This window comes from Notothenia rossii (genome assembly GCF_949606895.1).
Source record: "Notothenia rossii genome assembly, chromosome: 7".
NCBI lineage: Eukaryota > Metazoa > Chordata > Actinopteri > Perciformes > Nototheniidae > Notothenia > Notothenia rossii.
Genome location: NC_136905.1, coordinates 65,099,537 through 65,124,319, shown reverse-complemented (window position 1 = coordinate 65,124,319; position 24,783 = coordinate 65,099,537). Strand labels below are relative to the sequence as shown.

Below are 24,783 nucleotides of genomic sequence, written 5' to 3'. Positions count from 1 at the left end.
TTTTCCATTAAACTTCACTTGCTCCCACACTTTTTATAAATTAACTGCAAGTACATGCAAACAGCAACATGTATCCACCCTGTCATGGACACAATTCAAATAATAAATACATTGTAATTACAGAGTGATTATAAAATGTACATTTTCAGAAAGCTATAGTACCTTTCTCAACAATATATTTCAGTTAATGGCAAACTATTTGTACCATGTCCACCCTGTCATGGGAAGGCTTGCTGACAGGGTGGACAATGGTACAAATAGTGTGCCATAATTTAATTATTATCCAAATACTTTTTCCATTAACTGAAATATATTGTTGAGAAAGGGACTATAGCTTTCTGAAAATGTACATTTTATATTATTTATGAAAGGCTTGCTAACAGGGTGGACAATGACAGGGTGGACACTTTTGGCTAATATTAGCATTTAATGAGGACATGAGGGACCTTCAGTTAGCAACATGATTCAGTTAGCAAGGTGACTGTACTGTTTAACAAATATATTTCGAATTTCTGAAAGGTTTTTATATGAATTGACATTTCACTATGACAGAGTGGACATGTTAAGCTTGACAACATCCAACTACTACACACATACTATGATTACAATTTCGAAATATAAGTTAAAAAACATACTTTGCAACTAGCCAATGTTTCAGCCTCCATTGAGGAAAGACAAAATGGTGGTAGTAATGTCACTGAAAACATTAGAGGGTTTTTTATGGGGCAGTTACCCCTTAATGACAGAGTGGACAGCAAATGTCAGGGACACATGAAAAATGTTCAATATTATTATGAAAATAGAATATACATGATCAAAATGACTCGTTGTGGACAATAAAACCATATCCTTTTTTTTTTAAATGTAGTATAATTTAACCTCTTATTACACACACTAGTAGTTAGCAGAGTAGTGTGTGGGACATGCCAAAGTCACGTACATCCAATGAAAAAATTAGGTATAAAATGAAGGGAACACATTTCATTGTACTGATATGTGTAAATGTTTGGCCTTTTATAATAAGACCTCAGAGTTTCATTATTCTGGTACATTTTCATGATGACTGAGTGATTCTGATGGGGACACCAAAGTTACTTAATAGTGATATTGATCCAGAAAATGATTTACATTCAATCTGGATACATTACATTTACATTACATTTCATTTCATTGAGCTGACGCTTTTATCCAAAGCAATTTACAATGACCAATTACAGGGACATTCTCCCTGGAGTAACTGAGGACTAAGTGCCTTACTCAAGGGCACACTATTGATGGTCAGTAATCTTATGGTTAATAACAAGGATTCACACTAGTGGTGGTGTTCCTGGCGGGATTTGAACTCACAACCTTCAGATCTTCAGCCCACCTCACTATCCTTTAGACCAGTGGTTCCCAACCTGGGGAGCGCGCCCCCCTTTGGGGGGCGCCAAAGATCGCAGGGGGGGCGCCAGGCCTCAGATGATTTGAGGCCAAATATCATATTTAGTTTTTTTATTTTATTTATTTTTTACATGTAATTGTAACGCAATACATGATTGTCCCTAAAAGCTTTGTCTCTACTTTACAATAAAATATGAAAAATAGTTGATTAATTAATTTGAATACAAATTCAAGTTAGGAGCTATAGGCATAAAAAGACAGAAATGTGTAATTCTTTCTTTAATAGAAATGTTTCTTCTGCGCGTAAAGTGTCCAAACCGGGCTTTTCTGGATAAGCACATTTTAAAAACATAGTCATTGTCCATGCCAGTTTCAGTTGGATTATTTGTCACAGTTGCTCCGATCATATCGGTCTCCTCCATTTTGTAGATTATTTACGATTTTTGAATCCACATAAACACATGGGCAAAATCCGGCTTACTTTGAGCCGGGAATCCAAATGAATGAATCCTGAGTCCAATAACCATCAAAGTCACTCCAATAGTGCTCCTTAATTACGCTTTCATCCTCCTTTAACAAAATACATCACATTCACCCAGTTTGTGACAGTAGTTGTAGCATTTTGTGACTTCGAACCTTTAATTACCGCTGTTGCGCCCCCTTTTAGCATAAGGTCTGAGTACCGCTACAGTAGCTCGTTAATTTACATAATTAGCTAAAGTGTCCACAGGTGTGTAAAGTCGCCGCAGAGTCCACAGCGGCTGCTTGCCTGGCACGGACCATACGGCGTGTTGTTGTTGTTGTTGTTGTTGTTGTTGTTGTTGTTGTTGTTGATTTTGGCTAGCGGTGAACTTCAGGCATTTCTGTCAGTCAATACAGTACTGAAGAGCTCACCGCCGCCATAATGCCTTCCATGGCCTTTATTTGCCCCTTATAACTTCAGTCAAGTTGGCCTTTATTCAGAAAATATGTTGGCATCAGCTCGCGACCCTCTAAAAATAAATACTCGTCGTTTGAAACTAGTTAGCACGAGCGCCGAGGCCTGTGTCGACCCTGCAGAAAGGTGTGTTTTTCTTGCCAAACTTCTTCAAGTCGTGCAAGCTGTCATTGACCCATCATCTTGTAATTCTTTTTTTGGCAGCAGCATAGAGGTTTTTGTCTGGTATTCATATAGTTACTCATAAATAGCATACTCCGTGTGCTCTGAAAGACACATCAACATGCTAAGAGTGATGCAGAGTGGCACACTGTGCTAGCATGAAACTCGAGAGTATTTCAAGGTTTTCTGTGTTTAAATGCAAAATATATATCAGTGGTCTATGTCGAGGGTTGAATGTAGTATTAGGAGTCATTTTTTGGTACACATTTGTGTGAAAAGGAGTGGTAGAGAAACTATATTTTACTTAATATAATTTCAATACAACAATGTGAAGCTACTAATAAAAGTCCACCATTTAAATATATTACAAGTAGCCTACAGTTATTAAAAGCAAAATGTAAGCATTACTGATGCAGTGTGTGAGTAGAATTCATTGATGTAAAACAATATATCATACTGTACTCAATTGCAAGATACTAAAATTCAATGCTTGAGTAAACATTTATATATTACTAGTGGGGAACATGTTGTTTTTCTGTAGCATATTTAAAATACCCCTTTCCTCCTTTGTCTCGATGTAGACGCAGAAATCTCAGATGGGTATCTCAAAACCCAGAAAGCCAAAACTACAGTATCTGCGTGGCTAGATACCATCACAGGTAAGTGAGTATTAATTTGACCTTATACTGACTTTAAAATTGAATTTGACCCCACAAAGATGGTCAAAAACATACTGTTCCTTCAGTGTTTCATTAATCTTGAATTGGGTGCTTGCTGCCACTGTGACAAACACTGTCACTATTTGAGTGTTGTAAGGGTCCAACGTTGCCAAACAAGTGCAGTTCATAGTGAAGTTCATTGTGGCATCAGCCACTCGATCAAACCCCCAGACCACCGAGTAACAGCCCAGCTTATCTGCCCCACTCCAGTGCCTGCAGTCAACCAGTCGGGGTGGGTTTTGTGTGCTCACATTGTTTATTTTAGCCCCCATTAAAATGTGGTGGGGTGGCTTTCTCTCTCCCGGGCTCGGTGGCTACTGTGGTAGGGAGATAGGGGACTGTGGTGGACCCCCTTGGGCGGCCCACAAAAAGCTGCCTCATCTCCTTCCCCCTTGGTTGCCACTCACCCCATCTGGGTCCTACAGTCACACCCTGTGGCAGAGCTGCGGTTAACTGCGGCTGTTGGCTGGTAAAGAGGCACAGTGAGGGGTTCAGGGATACAAATGTCAGGAAGGAGAAGTGCTGTTCACAGTTATTACCACTAGAGGGTACTCAGCCACAGTGAGCTGAAAAGGGGGAGCTCTGAAAGCTGACTTCTTTCCCTGGGGTTTGTTCTTATCTCCTTTACACGGTCAGCAGTTTTTCACAGGAAGCTTGAAGGAGGTTTTGTGCTTGTGAGAGCGAGGGATAAGGAGAAACGTGGTTCTTAAACTAAGTGGTTTTTAAGAGAAAAACAGTAACTCTGAGTCTTTGTCAGCTGTGTGTTTGAAAGACACCTCGTGACGTCAGATATTTGATGCCTCCTGGGGCCTTTGTCTAGGTTGTTTAGGCTCTTTATGAGAGTACAATAGTGGCCTGTTTTTATTTTGTCTGCCATGGAAAAACTATTAGACATAAAAGACTTTGCCTTGTCAGCAGCCACACCCCCACCTTAGTTCCCCACAGAAGAAGATTTACCTTGCAGTTTATGTTATGCTAGTGTGTCAAAGCCTGTGGCAAAATATCTGTCTGGTATGTGATGAATTATTCCTGTGTCTGTGCACTTGTGCATTTGTGTATTACTACGTGTCTGCGTTTGTGTATTTTCATAACCAGACCATGCTCCTGTTGTTCCTTCTTTAAAAGGAATCAGGAAACGTCTGTTGGGTGTGCTGATAATCCCAGGTGTGTATATGTGTTTGTGTGCATAAGAGACAGTATGCCTGCGTGTCTTTGTGCTTAAGTGAACAAGCAGGTTCCCTTTCATAGCCATATAGCACATCTAGGGGGAAAGAGAGGAGGTCTTTGAACTTTTGGGTTCTGCCATCCGTCTGCAGCTCGCTGGCTTTCTTTTCATGCCAGCCATGCAGAGGCCTGGCCCGTTAAAGAGAAACGCCCCGAATGACTCCTCCCTGCCATGTCGCCATGGTAAAATGACAACAGACTACACTCACGTGCCCCTGCTAACAGTGAAGCCCCTCTCTGTTTTGAATTTGGCTTTTGTGCTGTCTTATAACTGACTTACAGTTGTCAGAAGCAGCTGATCTGCACAACCAAGATGCTCAACATTAGAGAAAAGAAGAAACAACTGAACATAAAAGCCTAGAGCAAAAAGCAGCTTACATGTAGCCAACATTTAAGTAAGACCACTCTGCAGGTGCCAGCCCTCTGTACCTGCTTTCTTTCCAATCTAAACTTAAGCATCTCTTTTACTCGCTCGCAGCCATAGAAGATGCTATTACATTTATCTTTAACACTAGAGGAGGAAAGGACAAGGAGGAGAATGAGGGGAGATGTATTGATTGCCCTTAGCTGCTCCCTCATAGCCTCTGTGCATGGTTTGTGAGGGCTAAGCCCACTAGCCTAATGGCTTTTAGACTTCCATTAGGTCGTTGCAGGCAGTGTGGTTTAAGTAAGTAACAAAAGGCTATGTCAGAATGCTTTAAGCATTAATAAGACAGTCGGTGTTACTTCTCCAGCCTGTCAGCTCATCAGGAACGCACACAAGTCTAGGCCAAAAGGCTGGTTTAAAGTCGTGATTTGGAGCGTATCTTCGGCTTCTCTGTTCTTGCTAAGGCGTGAGCAGGATCAGCTTTTTGTCTTTTGGGAATTTGTTTCGATTGGGCACTGAAAGCTGCGGCTCACTTACCCTGAAAACCCTGGACTTGTGTGCAGTAAAATTCCTGTCTGACACTGACAGACATGTGAAGTTCCAGCAGTTATGAACATTTGTATGGTTCACATACCAAGGAGAAACCGATGGCTGGATACTGGGGAAAGGGTCGCGATTTAAATGGGGTTTGAAGTGCTTCATTTGGTGTTATAAAGCAAACAGAACCGCAGGCTTCAACCGGCATGAAAGACTGTCTTTTTTCTGTTTTGGAGCTATTTTCTGCTCAACTTCCCAAGCCATATTATTTTTATTAAATTATTTTTTTAGGAGCAAGGTCAAAGTGCTCTAATTATTGAGTAGGTCTTGCTCTGATAATGCACACACGTCATTTAGATATGCAGAGGGAGGCTGCGCTTATCTAAGGATTGGCAAATGTGCACCAATATGTTAAAACACCATGCACATGAACTTTCCAACTGTATTTCATCTGTGTTGCATAAGCCCGGATATCATTAGTTTGATATTTTTTCACCAGTCTGTGTGTGTGTGTATGTGCTTATGCTGTGACCCATTTTGCCGAACAAACTCCTAAGCTTTCTGGATATTGTGTGGTGTGTTTCCCACTGGTCTGTCTGTCTCTAATGCCACTGCGTCCCTGCAACCCCTCAAAGTCCTGGGCTTTAATGCATCGGTTACCATATTTTTCCACAGAGATGAATGTCACTTGCCGGGAAGGCACCACGTTGTGTGAGTGTGTGTGCATGCGTGCACTTGTGCAATTTTTGGAAGAGTCCCTGTGTTCTCTCTGCACCAATGCTAAGGAAGCCTCCTGGGTCCATTTCTGCTGCCCACATATACCCCAAAATCTTGCTTTGGTTGGAAGCGTGTCTGTTTTTATTCCCAGCCATCATCAGAAGACAAACTCCTCTACTGTCTCCCCATCCTACATTAATAAGCTGTGTTTGGCCCCGGAATCCCCATAACAAGTCCGCTCCGGGTTGCTGCTGGCTGCAGTAAAAAAATCGACACCTCCTCTACCCCAGACTGAGACTTTTCAATGTGTGAAATCTGAAGGTTTCAATCTCAGTTGTTTGATGGACTAAATCCGATTTGACATTATGCAGTAAAAGACTGAATGTCATTATGCTTTTCCACCCACAAAGAGCCTTTCAGCAGCGCAATGGTTGGCACTGATTTCCCAGGATCCCCCCCCCCCCTCACCATCAGTGCCACCACCTGAGGAACATCTGAAGATTGGAGGTGGAAACTGGATCTACACATTGAAAAGTCTCAGTCTGGGGTAGAAGAGGTGTCGACAGATCTGAAGTGGCTTCTTCTTGTCTGGCTGCTCCCTAACAACCAAGCATAAAACAATAGAAGGCCAGAACAATGAGCTGGCTGTAGATCAGTAGGGGCCGCTTTGCCTCTCCGAGACGCTACGTCTTATTTCCTTTTTGATTACCGGTACTCACGCCTGCCTGATGAGCAGCTCACTCGCTCTCCTCTCTGTCTGTCTGCCTATCCATCACAGAAATGTCAAAGAAAATACTTTCTGTAGTACTCTGGTTTTGATCTGGAGGCTGGAATGCGTTTTTTTATCATGTCGCAAGATTGGTAGGGGTGTGATGGATGTGTGTGAGACAAAAGGGGAAACGTTTCCTGTTTGCAAGGTTATGATGTGTGCTAGCTTATGATTCAGACACATTCTGGTATAAGAAGCTATATTTCTGAATGTGCTTTTCCGTGCTGATTTATGACAGTTTCCACCGATGGGCCTCCAGCATATAACCCATAAACAGTCTTTAAACGAGGGAATAGTAGTCCTGGCACTGAAGTCCAAACTATATTTGCCACCCAAGCATGCCGTTCGCTTGCTGTGGGCTGGGTCCCCTTTCGGCTGGCCCTCGCTAGCTTCAAGCACTGCTAGTTACCCCAGCCCCCCCTTACCACCAGGCCGGAGGTAGGAAATCAAACCAATTACGGTTGTATTTAAAGAAAATTGGAGCAGGGCCGGAAAAGTGGGGGCATTTCCAAAAACCACAAAAATAAAATTTCAGGGCTGCTTTTGGGCAAAATACAGGGTGACTGTGAAGCGGAGTAGAATGACACTTCTCTGAAAACACAAGAACAAATCTTTTTTTTGTTTAATTTATACGTAATAAATAACTCGTCTAGATGGCAGTGGTTTACTGTACTGACTAAACGTCTACCAGAAAATGATATAACTCCTTCCCGTGTCCTCAATAATCTGTTTCTGCGTCCGTCTCAGTGAGTGAGATTGATGGGTTTTGCTTCCCTGGTAGACCTGTTTTGATGGATGGATTTTAAGGACTGACTTTGTTTATGTTCTGGTCTGCCGTGCCCTGCTGCGAGTGGCCTGCCAGAAGGCCGCACTTCATACTGTGGTTGAATGCGCCAAGACGTCCCAGAGCCCAAATCCTCCTTGGCTCGCTCTGCTGCTGCAGACCCTGCTGAGGTACAGTGTAGGGCCTCTCATAAAGCACAAACACCTGTAGGCTTCAAACTGGGTGAGGAACATGTGTATGTATGCATGATGCTTTGGCCAGAGGGCATCACAGTCTGGGGCCAAATGTACAGCCAAAACGCTTGTCTCCGATGGATGTTATTGCCACCCCTTGATCTGATGTGTTCTCTCTGTTGTACCTCTCTCTCCCTCTGTCCTCCTCTGATCCTCCTCTTCACTGTCATCTCTCAGGAAAATCCCCTCATTACTCGGCCCTGGATGTAAATGCTTCATTTTCCATCCCCCCACAAACCCTCTTTGTTCCAAGAGCCATTTGGCTGTTATATTTCAGCACTTAAAAGCAATTATTCTAAAATATGAATGGATCCCTAACAGACGTCTCCAGACACTCAAAAGATACATTCTTCCTTCATCTTCCTCTCTGCCTCATGGGCAAAAACTAAATGAGGAGAAATCAAGATGCCTGTTGTCTGTAGATCAACACACACACACACACACACACACACACACACACACACACACACACACACACACACACACACACACACACACACACACACACACACACACACACACACACACACACACACACACACACACACACACACACACACACACACACACACACACACACACACACACACACACACACACACACACACACACACACACACACACACACACACACACACACACACACACACAACATTTATGCTGTACAGACTTGTGTAAGCTCACAAACATACACACTCATACCTGATGACATGCCTTTGTCCTTGCAGGTGCATGCACAGAAAAGAAACACACACAAACTGTTTACTTCACACGCACACACCATAAAGAGTGTAAGATGAGCTCCCATTAAGGATGAAAACAAACCAGTGAGTGGGAGGTGTCCCCTGAGGAAGTCCACAGTCGCTATAGTGGAACCATGGGAACGGGTTAGCAGAGGCCTGCAGGGCAGCCACGGCCAGACACGGGGGTGTGTAATACTGCCACACACACACAGTGCAGGCTGGAGACAGAAACACCCAAGCAATGACTTCTAGTCACCTCACCTGTCTAACAATAACAATAGCTGACACTTTATTAGGTGTAAGCAGTTGCTTGATTTATTCAGACTTGTCTTTGATTACTGTGATTGTATTGTTTACAAATCAAAGGGCCAAAATAGCAACAGCGATAAAAAGGACTCTTGGAGAAAGACTGAGGTAACAAGAAATATGATGACAGACACATTTCTTGCAAAGCTCATGTGTTCAGTGACACATGAGAGGAATAGGAAAACGTTGTCTTTCATGTTGTCATTCTCGCAATTTATAGGGCAGAGGAGGCTGTAAGTCTGTGGTGCTTTAGCGGTTTTCACAGATTCGTTTTTTACAGCCACATGAGCGCTTACTAGTAAAGAGTGTTAGTCATCTTAATGGTGGTCAGTCCCAGGATGACATTTAACGTCTGAAGGACAAAGACTTAGCAACAAGCAGGCATACGTTCATCTGACTTCGGCTGCTAGTGGGAACAAAAGATAATGGGACGGTGCAAGCTTTCAATGACGCTCATGTTCCCACATGATCCAAAACAGACTTGAGCAATCATCCCCATTTCACTCACTACTTGCGTACATGGTTGAAAAAAGTAGGGGAGATAGAAAGATAGAAAGTGTGTATGTGAACCGCCTATTTTGTGTGTTCCCCTGCTTAAGCAGGAAGTGAGCAGAGACCTGGTCCACAGGGATCTCAGTTTCCCTTTCTCGCCTCCTTACCCCCAGCACCCCCCCACTCAGGACCCCACCGTGATGGAGGAAAGCCTGGCAGAGAGCTAGAGTGTGTGGGGTTTGTGCTGTGTGTGTGTGTGTTTGTGTGTGTGTGTGTGTGTGTGTGTGTGTGTGTGTGTGTGTGTGTGTGTGTGTGTGTGTGTGTGTGTGTGTGTGTGTGTGTGTGTGTGTGTGTGTGTGTGTGTGTGTGTGTGTGTGTGTGTGTGTGTGTGTGTGTGTGTGCACGTGTATGTTAATTTCCTGTTTTATAGAGGAAGCAGTGTTCGCGTACAGATCGTTATTCAGATTTTCTCTGAGAAAAAAAGGACAGAAAAAAAGTTGGTCAATTCTCATGAATCTGTATGGGAAACAACTAACATTGTTTCTGGGAAGCTGCCCCGCTCTCTTAGTAAAAACATATTTTGGTGGTTCATTGGTAAAGTGCAAACGCAATGTCCAAATTAAACTTGAAAAGCAACTCATGTCATTATTCCAGGCAAAGATCAAAGATCAAAACAATCCTTAACACTAGAGGCTCTAATATCAAATGCTCTACTTTTTTCCCATCTCACTAATCACATTAGACTAGATAGGTTCGACACATAAACTGTGGTCGTTATGCAGCGACAAGAATCTAAATCCAAACCATTGGGGCAGACACATTAAAGTGAGCTGATGTGGTCTGAGCCAGAGTCCCCTCTAACAATGGTCCGGGCCGCAGGTCCACCATCCAGTGGTCTGTTGGCTTTCTGCAAATACAAGTATAAAGGCCTTCTCTGATGTGTCTTGGTTTCCTATGACGAGATCAGTGGGGAAGGATGACTCGGTCTAAATTTAGCAGACGATAGTTTACAGCGAAGTCTTTTTCTTATTAGTACTATGGCTTCTTTGTATGACTGCTATCTTGATAGTTAAGGATCTTGTGAAATTCTTTAAATTAAGACTTTTTTTTTAAATATGTGCAAGCCAGAAGGTCTAAAAACACTTTTCAAGGAAACTGTAATAATTATGGCTTCAACTTAAACTTGTTTAAAATGTTATATATTATTTTCCGCTGAATATTTTTTGATAACTGGAATATTGTTATTGTAAATAATCTCCATTGCAGTTAACTAAAATAAAGGTCATTTTCTAAAACATTCCAAAATATAAAGTACATCATGTCACATTACACAAAGAAGAACAACATCCCAACAACTAAGAAGCTGGAAGCAGAGGCTTTGCTTTTTTAAATGATTTTGACAATTAATCAACAATCAAAGAAGCTGACAAATAGTTTTCTATTGATCGACCAATCAATTAAATGACCTATCATTTCTGCTCTATTAATAATACGAACGTACAGTAGTTCTGCTCTTGCCGTTTTCAGATCTAACATTTCGTCTTTTAGGGTCGCACAGCGAATCCCTCTCACACACTATCAGCCTTCAATCAACACGGTCAGCTCTCTAGATGGAGCCGATAGTGAGACTGTTTCTGCGAGTGCCTTCCGTAAGCCGTTAGAGATCCTCTGGGTCTGAGCGGGAACCCAGTGCTCTGCTGTGGGAACTGATATGAGCCTGATGTGTCAGAACACGGAGCAGTCTCTGTAGACCCAACATGGATGAGAAACTACCTTCACTGGGATCCCTCTGAACTAGGAGAAACCTGTTTCTCTCTCTTTCCTTCGTCTCTCCCTCCATACCCCGCTCCCTGTCGACGAGGCAGCACTAGTCATCAGTGTGAGAACGGTTGCATCATAGCTCTCGCGGTTTCTTAGCCCCCTGGCCCCTGTGTTTCTCGGTCAATCTGTGGGAACCCTGATTTTTGGACGGTAGCCTCTGTTCCCACCACCAGTCTGGTTAGAAAATAGACTTCTGGTCGTGTACCAGGCACCCAAACCAAGCCGGTCCAAGTCCGCTCCTTCTCACGGGTTTGGGGGGGGGGGAGGTCAGCGGCTGCAGAAGAGGCCCTAATGGGTTTCGTATGCAGGTACCGCAGAAGCGACACGGGATACTGTGTTCATGAGAAATGAGAGGGTTTAACAATCCTGAGCTCTTTCCAAAACACTCCCTCACTCTGTTCTCCCTCTCCTTTATTCTCTGTCTCCTCCTGCTTCTCTTCCTCTCTCTGTCTCTCATTTGAATTTATAAATAGGGCTTTAACCTTTCTCATCTTTCTGATGAATCTAAGATAAAGTCGTGTGAGGGAAAAGGCTTGGTCCTGTTACAAAAGAAAATCAAAAGACATTGCTGTTCATTAGAACACATGATTGACTTGCCAAAGTATTCCTCAAGGATTCTCATTGTCTTTGTATTTCCTGTGTATAATCATGCCATTATCATGCCTCCACTTCTCCTTTTTATTTGTTCCACTTAAAAAGCTATTTCACAAGTCGTATTATAAACCAATTAATCACGCCTTTTGACTAAGATTGCATCCAGACAAGCAGCTTTCTCCAGGCAAGCATTTCCCCTCTTTCCTGGAGAGTTACAATTTTCGGAAGAAGAACGACATAGGAGAGGGAAAAGGGGGGGGATGAAAAGAGGCAGCTCGGCTCACGTACGTCCATGACAAAGACGGAGCCAGATGAGCGCTCCTCTGCTCCCCACATGTGGACAAGAGAGTCGGCTCTCACAGAGTGTGTGAAGACAGCTGGAACATTCCCCTGAGCCTGGCCTAATTGAAAGCTTATCATCTTCTCTTTGTGCTTCCTGAGCGGCCAGGGATCAGCGGGGAGAGACTCAGAGAGCAACTCTGTGATGAGACCTGGAGGAAATAGTGGGGAATGTTTTAACACGGTGCAGATCTGTCATACGCTCGCGCTGTGAAGTAGAGCTCAGTAATGTCTGTGCGGAGCCTGGTGTGAGATCTGTCAGCAGGGGATATGCTTTGAGTGTGCAGAGTTAATTGAATACAGTGTGTATCAAGGCTGTGTGTGTGCGTCCTGAGGCTTTGTTGTTCTGCCAACACTGCCCCCATGGAAGGCAGGCCTGACGCAGACAAAATAAAAGCCACACAGAAGGAAAGAAAGGAGGAAAGAAAATAGACGAGTAGATACCACAGGAGAGTATAGACAGGGAAAATAAAAGAGTGACTAATTTGAAGTAGAAAAACAAAGCGTTTATAAGTGAAAGCCCTTTCATGGCACATCAACAGGTGGCATTAGTTTAGGAGGGAGGCATTGTGGATGTTGTGTTTCAGGTTAACCACATGAGACATCTGAAATCGGACCACCCCACAAGGTAGCATCTCAAGAGTTTAATCTTGTGGCTCGGCTTCAATAGGGCCAACAGATGCCATCACCGCCGCATCAATGAACCACCAAATAGCTGGTCAAATAGACGGCCGGCATTCCAAACTTCTCCCGTATTGTTTTTAACAAGTGACGACTTGCCGACACGCACTTACACCGAGGCTGCCAGGGCGGTGTAGGATTCCTGAGCTGCGCCTTATTTACGCTCTCCGTACCACCGTGCTGACAGCCGAGGCGTTTGTAAACCCCAGAGTAATGTGGGTAATTGCCATCGAGAGTCTTACTAATGGCAGGGAGGAGGATCGTTATTAAAAGGGGTTATTGAGAACGGGCTGCCAATGAACTTCCAGGGTTATGAGATGGCGGTAATGGCATGCATGGCATTTACTGTATGAGGCTAAAAAAGAAGGAATAGTTGGACCACAATGTGCTGGCATAGACTTTGCTCTCATGAATCTTGATAGTGTTTTTGTTCTGCTCTTTTGTCAGCTGGTGTGATGGCGTCTGGGTTTCTCCAGGTGAATTATACCCTTTGCCTCCATGCTTTATGTTTCCACTCTCAACACCTCCCCCTGTTAAACCCTAAAAGACCACAAATCCAGACTTTTTCGCATTGAGTTTCAAAATGAGAGTTTTGTTATTGTAAGAAATCTTATTTTTTTGATAGTAAAGCGAATAATGTTGAAGAATGTGGCCATAAATACTGAACTGAAATCTAATGTGGGTGTGATTTTCTCAAGGGTGCAAATGTGACCTTTTTGAAGAAAATTGACATGTTGTCGTCACTCTCTCCTGGAGTTCATTTTGACTTTCTATTTATTTTTTAAAGACATTTGTATTAAATACAGCTGTAAAGACAAAAGTGAGACATGTGTTTTTTAATTAAAATGATTCAAAACGACATTATCCCCAAACTTTACAAGCACTCATTATGTAGGCATCAACAACATCATTACATACACGGATGAGATTCTTAAATTAACATATCAGTTTCAGATGTACATGCTTGAGCATCAGGAGAAATGAAAGGAGCAAAGATGATGGTATATGAAAAGGGGCATCTTTATAAAAAAGATGAACAAAACAGAAAAAGTTACATTGTGCTCTTTAATCTAATATACAATAAAATACATATCACTTGTACAATTTGGCTTCCTAGTTTTGCATAAAGAATGATATTAAAAGTCATCCTGACGTTATTACAGGCAGTTGTGAAGTTCTTTGGTTTTCTTGAAGGAACCACATGGATATAAGTACACATGTGGTTTCTCTAGCTGCATGATTTTTGCCCATAATAAAGTAGGTCCTCTACCGTAAAAAGGCTTCAGAGGAGGGAGCAGGGATACACGCTTTCCCTCCTGATCAAAGGGAGATAGGAATGACACATTGTTACTGATTGTCTTCATGTGAGATCTACAAAACACTTTGCACATTTGTTTTTACCTGAGCTGCAAGTGCACGCTTTTATGGGTCATTCAAAAATGATATCTAACTTTTGTAGGAGCTACATATATTTCATGCTTCAGATGTATTCTCTCTTGTGAATGAATCTTCTAGTAGATATTACAGTAGATGAATGATACCTGCCTTTTGTGCAGGCGTATTCATGATTTGTACAGCATGAGCTCCTGCTGATCAGTCAATTAGACCAAACATGTCTAAATCGGGACCAGGCTTCAAAGCCTTCACTGATTATACAGAACAAAGGGACCTGTGAGCAACAAGGGGTTTTCCTTTGCATAACTGCCTTTGGTGTTGGTAAGAAGATACCACTGTGCCCCCTCCTCCTCTTTCTATCCCTTCATCCTCACACTCTTCCTAACCAGGGATGGAGGGATCACATGCGTACCTGCAGGTGAAAGGCCCTCAGGGCAGGGGGAATGTGCACACACACCTGTGGTGCAGGAATGTGTGTGTGTGAATGTGTGAATGTGTCTAATCATGACATCATTAATTACTTGGCGATGGGTTTCTTACAAAAGGACACATATGTGTGTTCAGCAAATACACGTGACGGAATATTTTAATATTTACTTTGGCATAGTTTCAGATATTTGTAAATACATAACCAAAAAAGAAAAACAAACATAGTGCAAAAAATGAAGCAAATGGCTTATTTAGCGCAGAAAGGCAAATTGGAAATTGTCTAAAGGATAAGGGCTCGATACACCTTCTCACTAACAGAATCTGTTGGGCGTGGTTCATAAGGAATAAAAGTTTTTAGTGCATCAAAGCTACATTGGAAGACAAAATAATTACATTAAATGTTTTGTTTTTTTCATAATTTAGTAGCAATATATTACACAAATTCCAAATGTATACTTAACAACAAAATAAGGCATATATACTGTATATATATATAAAAAGGAAAGGTAGTGAGAAATGCTTAAGGATTTTGGGTATACGTGCACATCTCCTCACAATTTGGCTCAAATAAATATCAAAAGTAAACCGTGTCATCCAGTTAAAAAAATACCAGACCAAGACTTATTTTTCAGAAAAGAGCTTGGATAAGAAATGTAAGAAAAAAGAGTTGACACAGCAGGACTTACATATTCCTGCAGAAAAAGAAACAAATGAACCCCCCTCTGCATAAGTCTTTTACATTCCTCCAAATATCAGCCATTGTCCTGTTGAAACTCGATACACTGGTGATGCGGCAGAGGAGAATTTATCGTTAAACATGTGACGGATAAAATGCTTTACTCTGAAAGATGCAGCGATTGTGTTGAAAGGTCAACGGCACACTGTAGCACCAAAGGCTAATGTGTCCATTCGGATAATAAATTAGGCAATAAGGTACTGCATAAGTACTGTGAGCACATAGCCCTGGATGAAACTGAACACGTTTTCACAACTGACGTAATATTCAACTTTTACACAAATGTAAAGCTTTAAAAGGCTGTTTGCTACAGCAGTGCAGCGGTGCCTTGGAAGGATGTCAGTCACTCCGTCCAGTCCGACTGTTTGATGATTGTCTGCTGTGGTTTTTCACTTCATCAGCTGTACTGATGGCTCATGCCTCCATCGTCTTCTGTTCTTTCATCAGTACCTGTTTACATCGGACAAAGGGTGCTGAAACGTTTCATTGCTATGGCTTTTCTGGTTCTGCCTTCATGTCTATTTACAGTTTCAGCTGAACATCTTCCTCACTTCTATGGCTTCGATAGTCCTTTTTAAGAGTATATGTTTCAGCACAGTGCAGGAGTTTACTCAGAAATGTACAAAATACATGGATGTCTTGACGGAGTTGCTAAAAACAGTTTTTAAAGCTATTGCCGGAGAAATAAAAGAAAAACATGCAGCATTTCTCTCTTTTTTTTTGCTTTTTTTTTTGCTTTCAGTGTTTTTTTGTTCATTATCCTCTTTACTTTTCCGCCCTCACTGCACCCCTCTGATTGTCTAGCCGTCTGTCGGTCAGTAAGGCCTCCAGACGGACTCGTCCAAGCGGCCCGAGGCGCTCATGGTGGTGGGGGAGTTGCTGTGGCTGCCGTCGGCCTCCACGCCCTCGCTCTGGTTGTTCAGGCCCTGGTTCATCAGGCTGTTGGTCCCTCCCGTGGCCCCGGAGCAGGACAGCAGGCGGGTGGGGGAGCGCTCGCCCCCGGTGTTGCCCGGCGCCACCATGGAGAACTGGTAGGATCCGGAGCCTGCGCCGTAATACAGGTAGGAGTTGGACTGGAAGTTCTGGCTCTGGTTGTTTGAGTAAGGCGGCGGCAGATAGGTGTGGTATCTAGAAGAGGCCGACATGCTGAGGCCGCTGATGCCGGAGCTGGAGGTGTTGGAGGAGTAGGGGAAGGCCCCGGGGTAGTGCATCCGGGGGTCTGAGAAGCGAGGGTCAGTCAGTGGCGACAGTGACGGGAAGCTGTTCCTCTGGTTGAAGATGTCAGTACTACCTGTAGGCATAAACAAAAACAAAATAGAGTCGACAAACATTCAGCATGAAAGAGCCTCATTGATTTTTTTATTTTATAAAAAGAACACTGATCTCTGGTACAGCTAATCTCTCCAAACCCCCAATTCTGAGCTCAGATTTCCTCCGATATGTCTGTCCATGGAAATGTTTGCTCAAAGTAATGAACTGAGACATTTTTTTGCTTAATAACAGTCATCAAGCACTGACAGCACATCATCCCACAGCCCAGTGCACAAGACTGAAGTTATGAAAAGGCCCCCTCGCCTCAGCCCTCCTACCACCCCTTCCAAAGGAGAGCAAAGCACATTATTCTGTCTTTCTCGGAGCAATGAAAAGAGGCATTGTCAGTGCTGAGGGGTGCTTTGTATAAACACCGACTGCTTGTTGCACTGTTGTGCAACTCATAAATCATTGTAAGACGCAGACAGTCACAATCAGAGACAGACAGGGAGACGCAGAGGGGAAAAGGAAAGGAAAGAAGGAAGGAAGAGAAAAAAGAAAACGGGTGTTTCTATGTGAATATCCTCTAAGCTAATGTGTATCACAGTCCAGGACCTGTCAGAGTTAACTGCTAAGTGTAATCTCACAGGTAGCAGAGCCCTGTGAACCCAGCTGTAAGGACTTCAATTTCACTGCACACTTTATAATTGACTCAGCTGACTAAAGGGGAAAAATAAATATTGCTCGAGCGTTTGACTTGGCAGTTTGCTTCTCTGAGATTTGGGGCCGCTACTGTCACCAACTTAACTCCTCAACTCAAACACCATATTGCCCTCCTTACTTATTAACTGAGGAGTATTATTGGCTGATCTTACAGCCTCAGTTTCAGATATGAACCCATTCACAGTTCCTGCAGTCATGTAGGACTTCGGAGCACCGCCTGCTGCAACCTACTGTAGTATTTGTTTTTGTTACTCTTATCATATTTCTGCTGTATTATGTTCGTTAGAAGATATGTTATCAGTTGTACGTAATATTAAGAAAACATCTTTGATTGTCACTTCTTCTACTGAGGTAGTTTTTCAATGCAAAGCAACTGTCACTGTGACACATCACAACCGTTTTATGTGCTCAAACAATGCACATCATACAAATCAACACCGCATTAGAATTATCTCTGAGGTGTGAAATATTAAGTGTTGCCTGACGAGTTAGACATGTCAGTCTTTGTACTCCAGCAGATACTTTGCAAGACAGCTCATGTGGCAAACAGCCAGGCCCAAATACGGCAAACGCCCTTAACCTGGTTACAGAGACAAAATGATGAGGCTGAGTTGCTCATACCTGTCAACATACACACACTCCTTTCACACCTGCTGCCTGTAACCACACTCACACACACCTCCGTCCATGGTTATCTGTTTGTCCGCATATGGCTTTCATGGGTCCAATGTGCCCACATGACTGCAAGTGTAAAATGTGGATTTGGATGGCAGAGAAAAGAGAGCTTGTATTTGTGAAATAGCAAGCGCTTGCACGCCATTGCCCTTAGGGGGGAGAATGCCAAACTTGCGTGCCATAGTCTCATTGAAATGTCTTTTCCCTATGTCTGGAGTACTGGGTCCATTTTCAGCTGCAAAAAAAAAATCTGTTCCTTTGCAATTTCCATGGCCCCTGCTTTACTCTGTCTTTTTTTTTTTTTTCAACAACACACTTCTACAGTTGAATTTCCTCCTCTTTTTGGGATGAGGGAGTTTTGGTGGTGGTATGGGGGCTGTTTCTTTTTCCAGAGTCTACCAGGCACCGCAGTCGGGCTCCATATCGGATTTCACGCGAGGAAAATCCGAGACTTCAGCTGCTGTTGATTCGGGTGAAGTGCAGCCGGCCCACCAATTCCTACTGGACTCCCAAAGGCCTTTGCTCTCTCTCACTTTCTCTCGCTCTCTGTCTCTCTGTCCCTTCATCTTCCTCTGTCTGTGCTAAATGTAGGCTTCAGGGTGAAGCCGGGGAGGGGATGTGTGGCGCGGGGACTTGATGGCTCTGGCTGCTGCAGCCCATATGATCTCCATTTAATTGGAGTCGGTGGAAACGTGTTGGCTAAACTGCGGTGGGGATCGACTCCTGTGTTCTGTCAGGAGAAACTGGACTGGACACTTATCACAACACCTTAATGGGCTTGTGCAGTATCAAGCGCTCGGCCCTGAGCCAGCAGGAGCCTGCTCCCACATTTCAAGCCTCTACAGTACAGGAGCTCCCTCTGGAGGAGAGGGCTGAACAAACTGCTTTGTAATAGAGAGCTATGTCTTATTTTCCTCATCTTAACCATGTTGCATACCTTACTGCATCCCCACCCTCCCCCACCCAGTGTAAGTACAGGCTTCGCCGTCGTGGCTGTGGTAACGGTGGTGTATCTTTGGCAGAGAGGGTCTTCCTAACTGAGCCTGCTAGTAGCTGCCTGTAACCTCTGCGGCCCACCACACATGATCTCCATTAGGCTCATCTGAAACGTGTTGACTAAATTGCAGGGACAGGAGAGGGTATGGACCCCAGAGGGCGAGCTGGCACAGTCTGCTGTCTGTGATGTTCGCAGTCGAGCAAGCGGGTAGCCGGGAATCAGGGCTTTTTATAGAGAACATAGTGTTCCAGCGCTCTCTTTCCTTCCCTAGCTCTCAAGCATAGCGCCACACACTTTTAATCCTGTAACACCAAGGGTGGAGTCCTCCTCCTTTCTGCTCAGCTCAAGAAGTCCACTAGTCCACAGTCAAGCGTGTAACCAACATACGACCGGAGGTTTGCATCATTTGCATATGGGAGAAACTGATTTTGTTTGTTAACATAAGGGCACGTTTAAGGCGGACATGTCTGTTTGTGTAATTGCGCGCAGAGTTATGTGTGTGTGTGTGTATACGTGCATGTCCGCATGTGGTGAGCTTGGCGATAGGGAGATGCAAATACAGGCGCTCACCTGTGAAATGTTTACTCAGGCTTGATGCAAACTGTGACGGCCAGTGCCCAGGGAATGGTGTCTCAGGCAAATAAGGGGATGGGATGGGGGGGAGAGAGAGAGAGAGAGAGAGAGAGAGAGAGAGAGAGAGAGAGAACCCGAGGTCAGCCACACACACACCGAGCTGCGGAGTCAGATTGTTTCCCTCATATGATCCCGAAAGAAAATCTGCCCTGCAGCTCCTTTGAGGGGCTTTGATTTATTGACTGGCTCGGGTGGTTTGAACAGTGGATGGCGTTCGAAGGATAGGCAATCATTGTTGCTAACAGGGTGATGATGACAGGGCAACACTTCTGGTGTTCAGGTTCTGCTGCTCAGGCCAAATAATAGGAGAGCCAAATGAACACAAATGATCTCCAGGTGTTTTTATAAGCACCAAGGCTTTGAGGCCGGTGCATCATGTTGAATGCAAATGATAATCACCTCTGTAGTGTGGCACCATGGTCAACAGCCCAAAAGCCTCATCCATGTTGGGCACTTTATCATGTGAGCACAGAGGATTTTGCATGTTGCCAACTTGCAATACAAGCGAGGGTGAAGGTAGTTTGTGATTACAGAAAACCTGAGATTTTCATAATGCATCTACAATCATGGCGACATGATTAATACATTTATTTGTTAAGTAAATCTATTTCTATGGAGATATGATACTTGCTTGTAAAGCCACCAGCGTGATGTGTGATTCGCTGACCCTAGACCATGTCTGCTGTTATTGTATGGAGTAAGTATTTGACTAAAAGTAGCATCATCATGTTTTTTATGGATTTCCTGGCATCTGAGTTTATGCTTTTACTAATTACGGTTGTCAATGACATTTCTCCCACCACCATGAATGTCTTGCTCTGCAGTGAATCTGTGGCCAGAGAACGCCTCATAAAACCAGTAACACATGTAAATATGTCACTTTGTCTCAGACTTTGTTTTTTTTTTCTGCTTAACTGTAGAAAAGAGAGCTTATAGAAAGTCCTTTTATTTTCTTATAATAAAAAGAAACCAATAAAATAAAGAGGCAATGGGGGGGAAGGAAGGATAATAAGAATAAATGAGGCAGGGTGGTGGCTCTCTAGGAATGTTCTGGGGTGTAGTAGAGCCCTACAGGCAAAACTAAACGGACTCCAAAATTGTCACAACGTATGGCACACCCTGTGTATCCCAGCCTTTCCAGCTGCTCTTCTTCAGAAGTGTTTATTTTTATTTGAATGGGCTGATGTAATGTGTAATTAAAATAAATGAGTTTGGAAGTCTTCAGTTTGTTCTGAGATGTACCATTTGAAAGGAGTAAACACTCTTTGGCTTAAATTCTCTTCCCTGTATTTTTAGAGCCTGTTTGCTCCCAACTGGTAATTAAGGCTGTTGCCTATTAGTGACGTCATCCCCACAAACTGCTTGCTGATTGGGCTGCACATGATGATTTTCTCTTGGCAACTAACACCCTTCAAAACAATTTTGTTATTAACACACACAAAATCTCCAAAATGCACGCATACACACCTCCGTGAAATTCACACTGAATTTGTGGTCCAACTAAAAAGGCTGAGCTTCATGTGAAGAAAGGAAAGCTCGAAGAAGTAGCCGAAAGCAGAGTTAAACAGACGTCTCTAGTAAAGCATTAGTGTCTCACCTGGCCATGGTCTCAGGTCTTCCTCCACTTTGCATGTCTTCAGAGCGGGGGTGTCCATTTGATCCTGCCACAGGGCTGGTGTAACACACAAAACGAGATTATTAGAATTGAGTCAGTCAAGGAATTCTGTCTAAAAGTCTTCCTTTTAGTATTTTGTGGAACGCAGGAAAATGTGTCGGTTGTTTATGTGTACAGTGTGAGGAAGTAGCCATAGAAATCTAGAGCAGCATCCAAAAAAAACTCTATGACAGACTTGTCAAAACTGTCTTGACATCTGGCGGTTTGGAGATGTGTCTTCCTGTCACAGGTTGGCCTCTGCTGACTGAGCAGCGAAGATCGGGTAGAGGAGGGGCTTTTTTTCTCACCAGAGTGAGATCAGGCTTGGAAAAACATGCTTGGTGGGTGCATGGGAGATATTTTTGGGTGTTTCAGACGAGACACTGGACGGGCAGCGGAGACCTGTGAAGTGGCAGGACACTCACTAGCCTGTCCAGCAGAGCTGTCAGGAAGCGAGGGAGGGTCGAAGACCTACTGGCCCAACGCGTGGGACCCTGCTTCACACTCAACGGCCACACCGCAGGAGGGCTGACACAAACGGGGGGCTGTTTGCTCTCGGTCTGAGACGTTGCAGATGTTACATGACAACTAGCACGAAGCCCTGTGCACATCTCAGCACATTGGTTGTGCATCTACCAGTCTCCGAGCTGAGTTACATATTATTAAAACATTTTTCCTACAATGTACATTAATATTCAAGTATGAAACCTGCATATTATAAAACCACATTTTTGTCATGGAGCTTTGCTTTTAATGGGAGCAGCCATGTGGTATCACTATGACTCTGCCCTACGCTGTCGAGATACCGCAATATAGTAAACTCCTAACCTCCTGTAGTGGCAATTAGGACGGAGGAGGATGCCAGAAGCAGGGAGGGGGGTGTAGCGCTGCCGCCGGGCTGTTCACCTATAGCCGCACTGGGCTCAGAATGTGTAAGATCTGTGCTTCCCCTCGAGCTCCTCCACTTCCTCTGCAAAGGCCCAAATCAGCACTCAGTCACCGAGAGGTCCCGCACTATACCTCACAATGGCAAATTCTTACACATAAATGGCCTTATTCAGAAAGGCTTGCGAGCAGCTGGTGCGATTCGCTCAAGAAAATAAACATTTCCTTCAAATATTTTGATTGGCCAGCAGACAACGTCAATACCAGAGGCACAGATTACCCCTGTTAATAAGAAGACCAGCCCCCTGGGCGGGGCTGAGTAGTGGGGAGGGCGGGGGCTGGAGTGGGAACAAGCGCCGACTGCGTCACTAATAAGTAGCTTTGGGGTGGTTCCAGTGTAGTTTTGGGGAGGACACAAATAAACACATGCAATGCTTTCGAAGTGCATGTGTAGATGAAAGGCTGAGAAAGACATTTGAGCCAAAATGGCGTCCGTCCTCGTGACTCCGGATCCAGCAACGCCTCTAAGACATGTAATGCGCCTGCCGTAATGAAGCGTGTCATTGAGACACAGTGAATGCTGGTCCTTGTGCTGGCTTCCTGTTTCGCTTAGGCCTTAGGCGTCGCAACGGGGAGAGAATGTGAGAGAGCAAGCAAGAGAGAAAGAAAGACACCAGCGAGAGAAGGAGAGAGAAAGAGAGCGTGTTAGAGAGGGGAGGAACACGGCCTTGGCTCAGCTATGTGGGACATTTGATATGTCTTTTGAGCCCTCACTTATAACGTGAGCAAAAACAAACACATGGGCTGAAAAATCCTATGTTCTCTTTGAGAGCTCGTCGTCCTCCCACCCTTCCCCTCTCCCCAGACTCAATAGAGACTGTTCATGGCACACATGTAGTTTCTGTAATTGCTGAAATGTAAAACTCAGCCTGACTCTGATGTGAAATTATAACTTATACAAACAGTTGAGTCTGGTAAAAAACAACTTGCTCTCACTTCTCTTTTTCTTTCTTTTTTTCCACCAAGGAGGCGGCTTTAAAAGATTCTTCTTTTTTTTGTTGAAGAACAAAAACATTTTCAGTTTGAATTATTCATCTCAGGGTCACAAAAAGAGAGTAACCACAAGTGAAGCTTTCAGGCACCATAACAAATAAACTCCGTGGCAGCCATTGACATATTATGTAAATAATGGAGTGCAGAAGTAAAACATAGCATCTAAAGGACTGTTCCAGATTCCTGCTCGTATTGGTTGTATTGGCCTCAGAGGGGCAGCTTCCTGCTTGGGTTTGGCAGAAATGAGCATGAAACCTAACTAGCGTGACGGCAATAATCTAAAGTCCACACCACAGCTACCTGACGGTGCTAATTTCCTGTCTCGCTCTTGTTTCTAATTGGCTGATCATGTCATTCTGAATGTGTGAATTAGTGTGAGCCTCTCAGCCACGGCAGTAGCAGAGTGCCGCCTCGAACCTGGGGGGGCCGGCCAGCTTGTTTATGTGGTGTAAACAGTGTGGTCACTGTGGACGAGGCGGGAGGGACACAGCTGCATCGGGCTGGTCCTCCATCAAACAGGACTCTCTAGTTAAGTCCAGTCCAGAGGCCGCAGCCTGAAAATACTGGACCAGAGGGCCAAAGCACAGCTGCAGCAGATGTGTGCCAGTGGTGCAGGAGGAAGCCAGAGGTGCCAACATGTGTGAAAGTGTCATTAATAAAAAAATGATTTTTTTGAATGAAATGAACTCCCAGGATAAACACTGAGTACTTTTCCAAAATGAAATGTGAAATATATTATTTCTGCACATTTTTAATAATATCGCCACTTGGGTCACACGTTCAGAGAGACAGGCGCACACACACTTTTGGGCCCTCATCAAAGCACCGAGCACTCAACTCGATGGCGGAACGTTATGCTAGTGTCTGATATTCATCTGCAGAGGGGAACACACAGGTGTTGGACTGAATAACATGGTAAATGATACAGCCTCAAAAGTGCCAGGACTTTTTTTTTCATGATTATATTGTATTTCTTTTTTTTTTCTTCCCTCGTGCTGTTAAAACACATTTAAGTTTAAAGAGCCGCTTTCGTCTCGGCTGTCTGTTAGAGGCTGTGCCAGGGGCTTGTTGAGTTTTGTCTGCCGTTAAAATGGAACAAGGTAAAACTGGAATCTGTTTTCCACTTTGAGGAAAATCTAATTTTCTATCATCCGTTTGCTTCTTTTAGAGTGGAAAAATCTGCGTGTATATTAAAAAATGCAATGTCACAGTTAGATGTCAAGGGATGAACTAAATTCTGTATCTGAGGAAGAAAAAAATTGCCACCCACCGATACGTACAGTATACACATGTAGGCTGCCTCTCTTGAGGTTTTGAAAACCAGAATAACAATTTAGTACTTGATTGTCTGAGTGTCAGATTTGCTTGACTGCACTAGTTGAACCACACATTTAATAAACACACACACACACACACACACACACACACACACACACACACACACACACACACACACACACACACACACACACACACACACACACACACACACACACACACACACACACACACACACACACACACACACACACACACACACACAC

The 24,783-nt window shown here is 43.8% G+C and overlaps 1 protein-coding gene and 1 long non-coding RNA gene across 6 annotated transcripts in view; one reads left to right on the top strand and one right to left on the bottom strand.

Annotated features, from left to right (window-relative positions):
- The first annotated feature begins 2,334 nt into the window (after window positions 1-2,334).
- LOC307045989 overlaps window positions 2,335-24,783 on the top strand; it is a 133,052-nt gene continuing 110,603 nt past the window's right edge. The window contains exons 1-2 of the long non-coding RNA XR_013810042.1: window positions 2,335-2,446; window positions 3,064-3,141. This is a non-coding gene — a long non-coding RNA (uncharacterized lncRNA). The remainder of the gene's footprint in view (window positions 2,447-3,063; window positions 3,142-24,783) is intronic.
- Window positions 13,630-24,783, bottom strand: part of runx3 (RUNX family transcription factor 3) — a 48,024-nt gene continuing 36,870 nt past the window's right edge. For 3 of the 5 annotated variants that reach the window (XM_079694411.1, XM_079694408.1, XM_079694409.1), the window contains 2 exons: window positions 21,245-21,319; window positions 13,630-16,659 (listed from right to left, as the gene is read on the bottom strand). In XM_079694411.1, coding sequence (XP_079550537.1) covers window positions 16,184-16,659; window positions 21,245-21,319 — 551 coding nt within the window. In that variant the 3' untranslated portion in view covers window positions 13,630-16,183. The remainder of the gene's footprint in view (window positions 16,660-21,244; window positions 21,320-24,783) is intronic. The other 2 variants (XM_079694412.1, XM_079694410.1) reach the window with 1 other exon arrangement.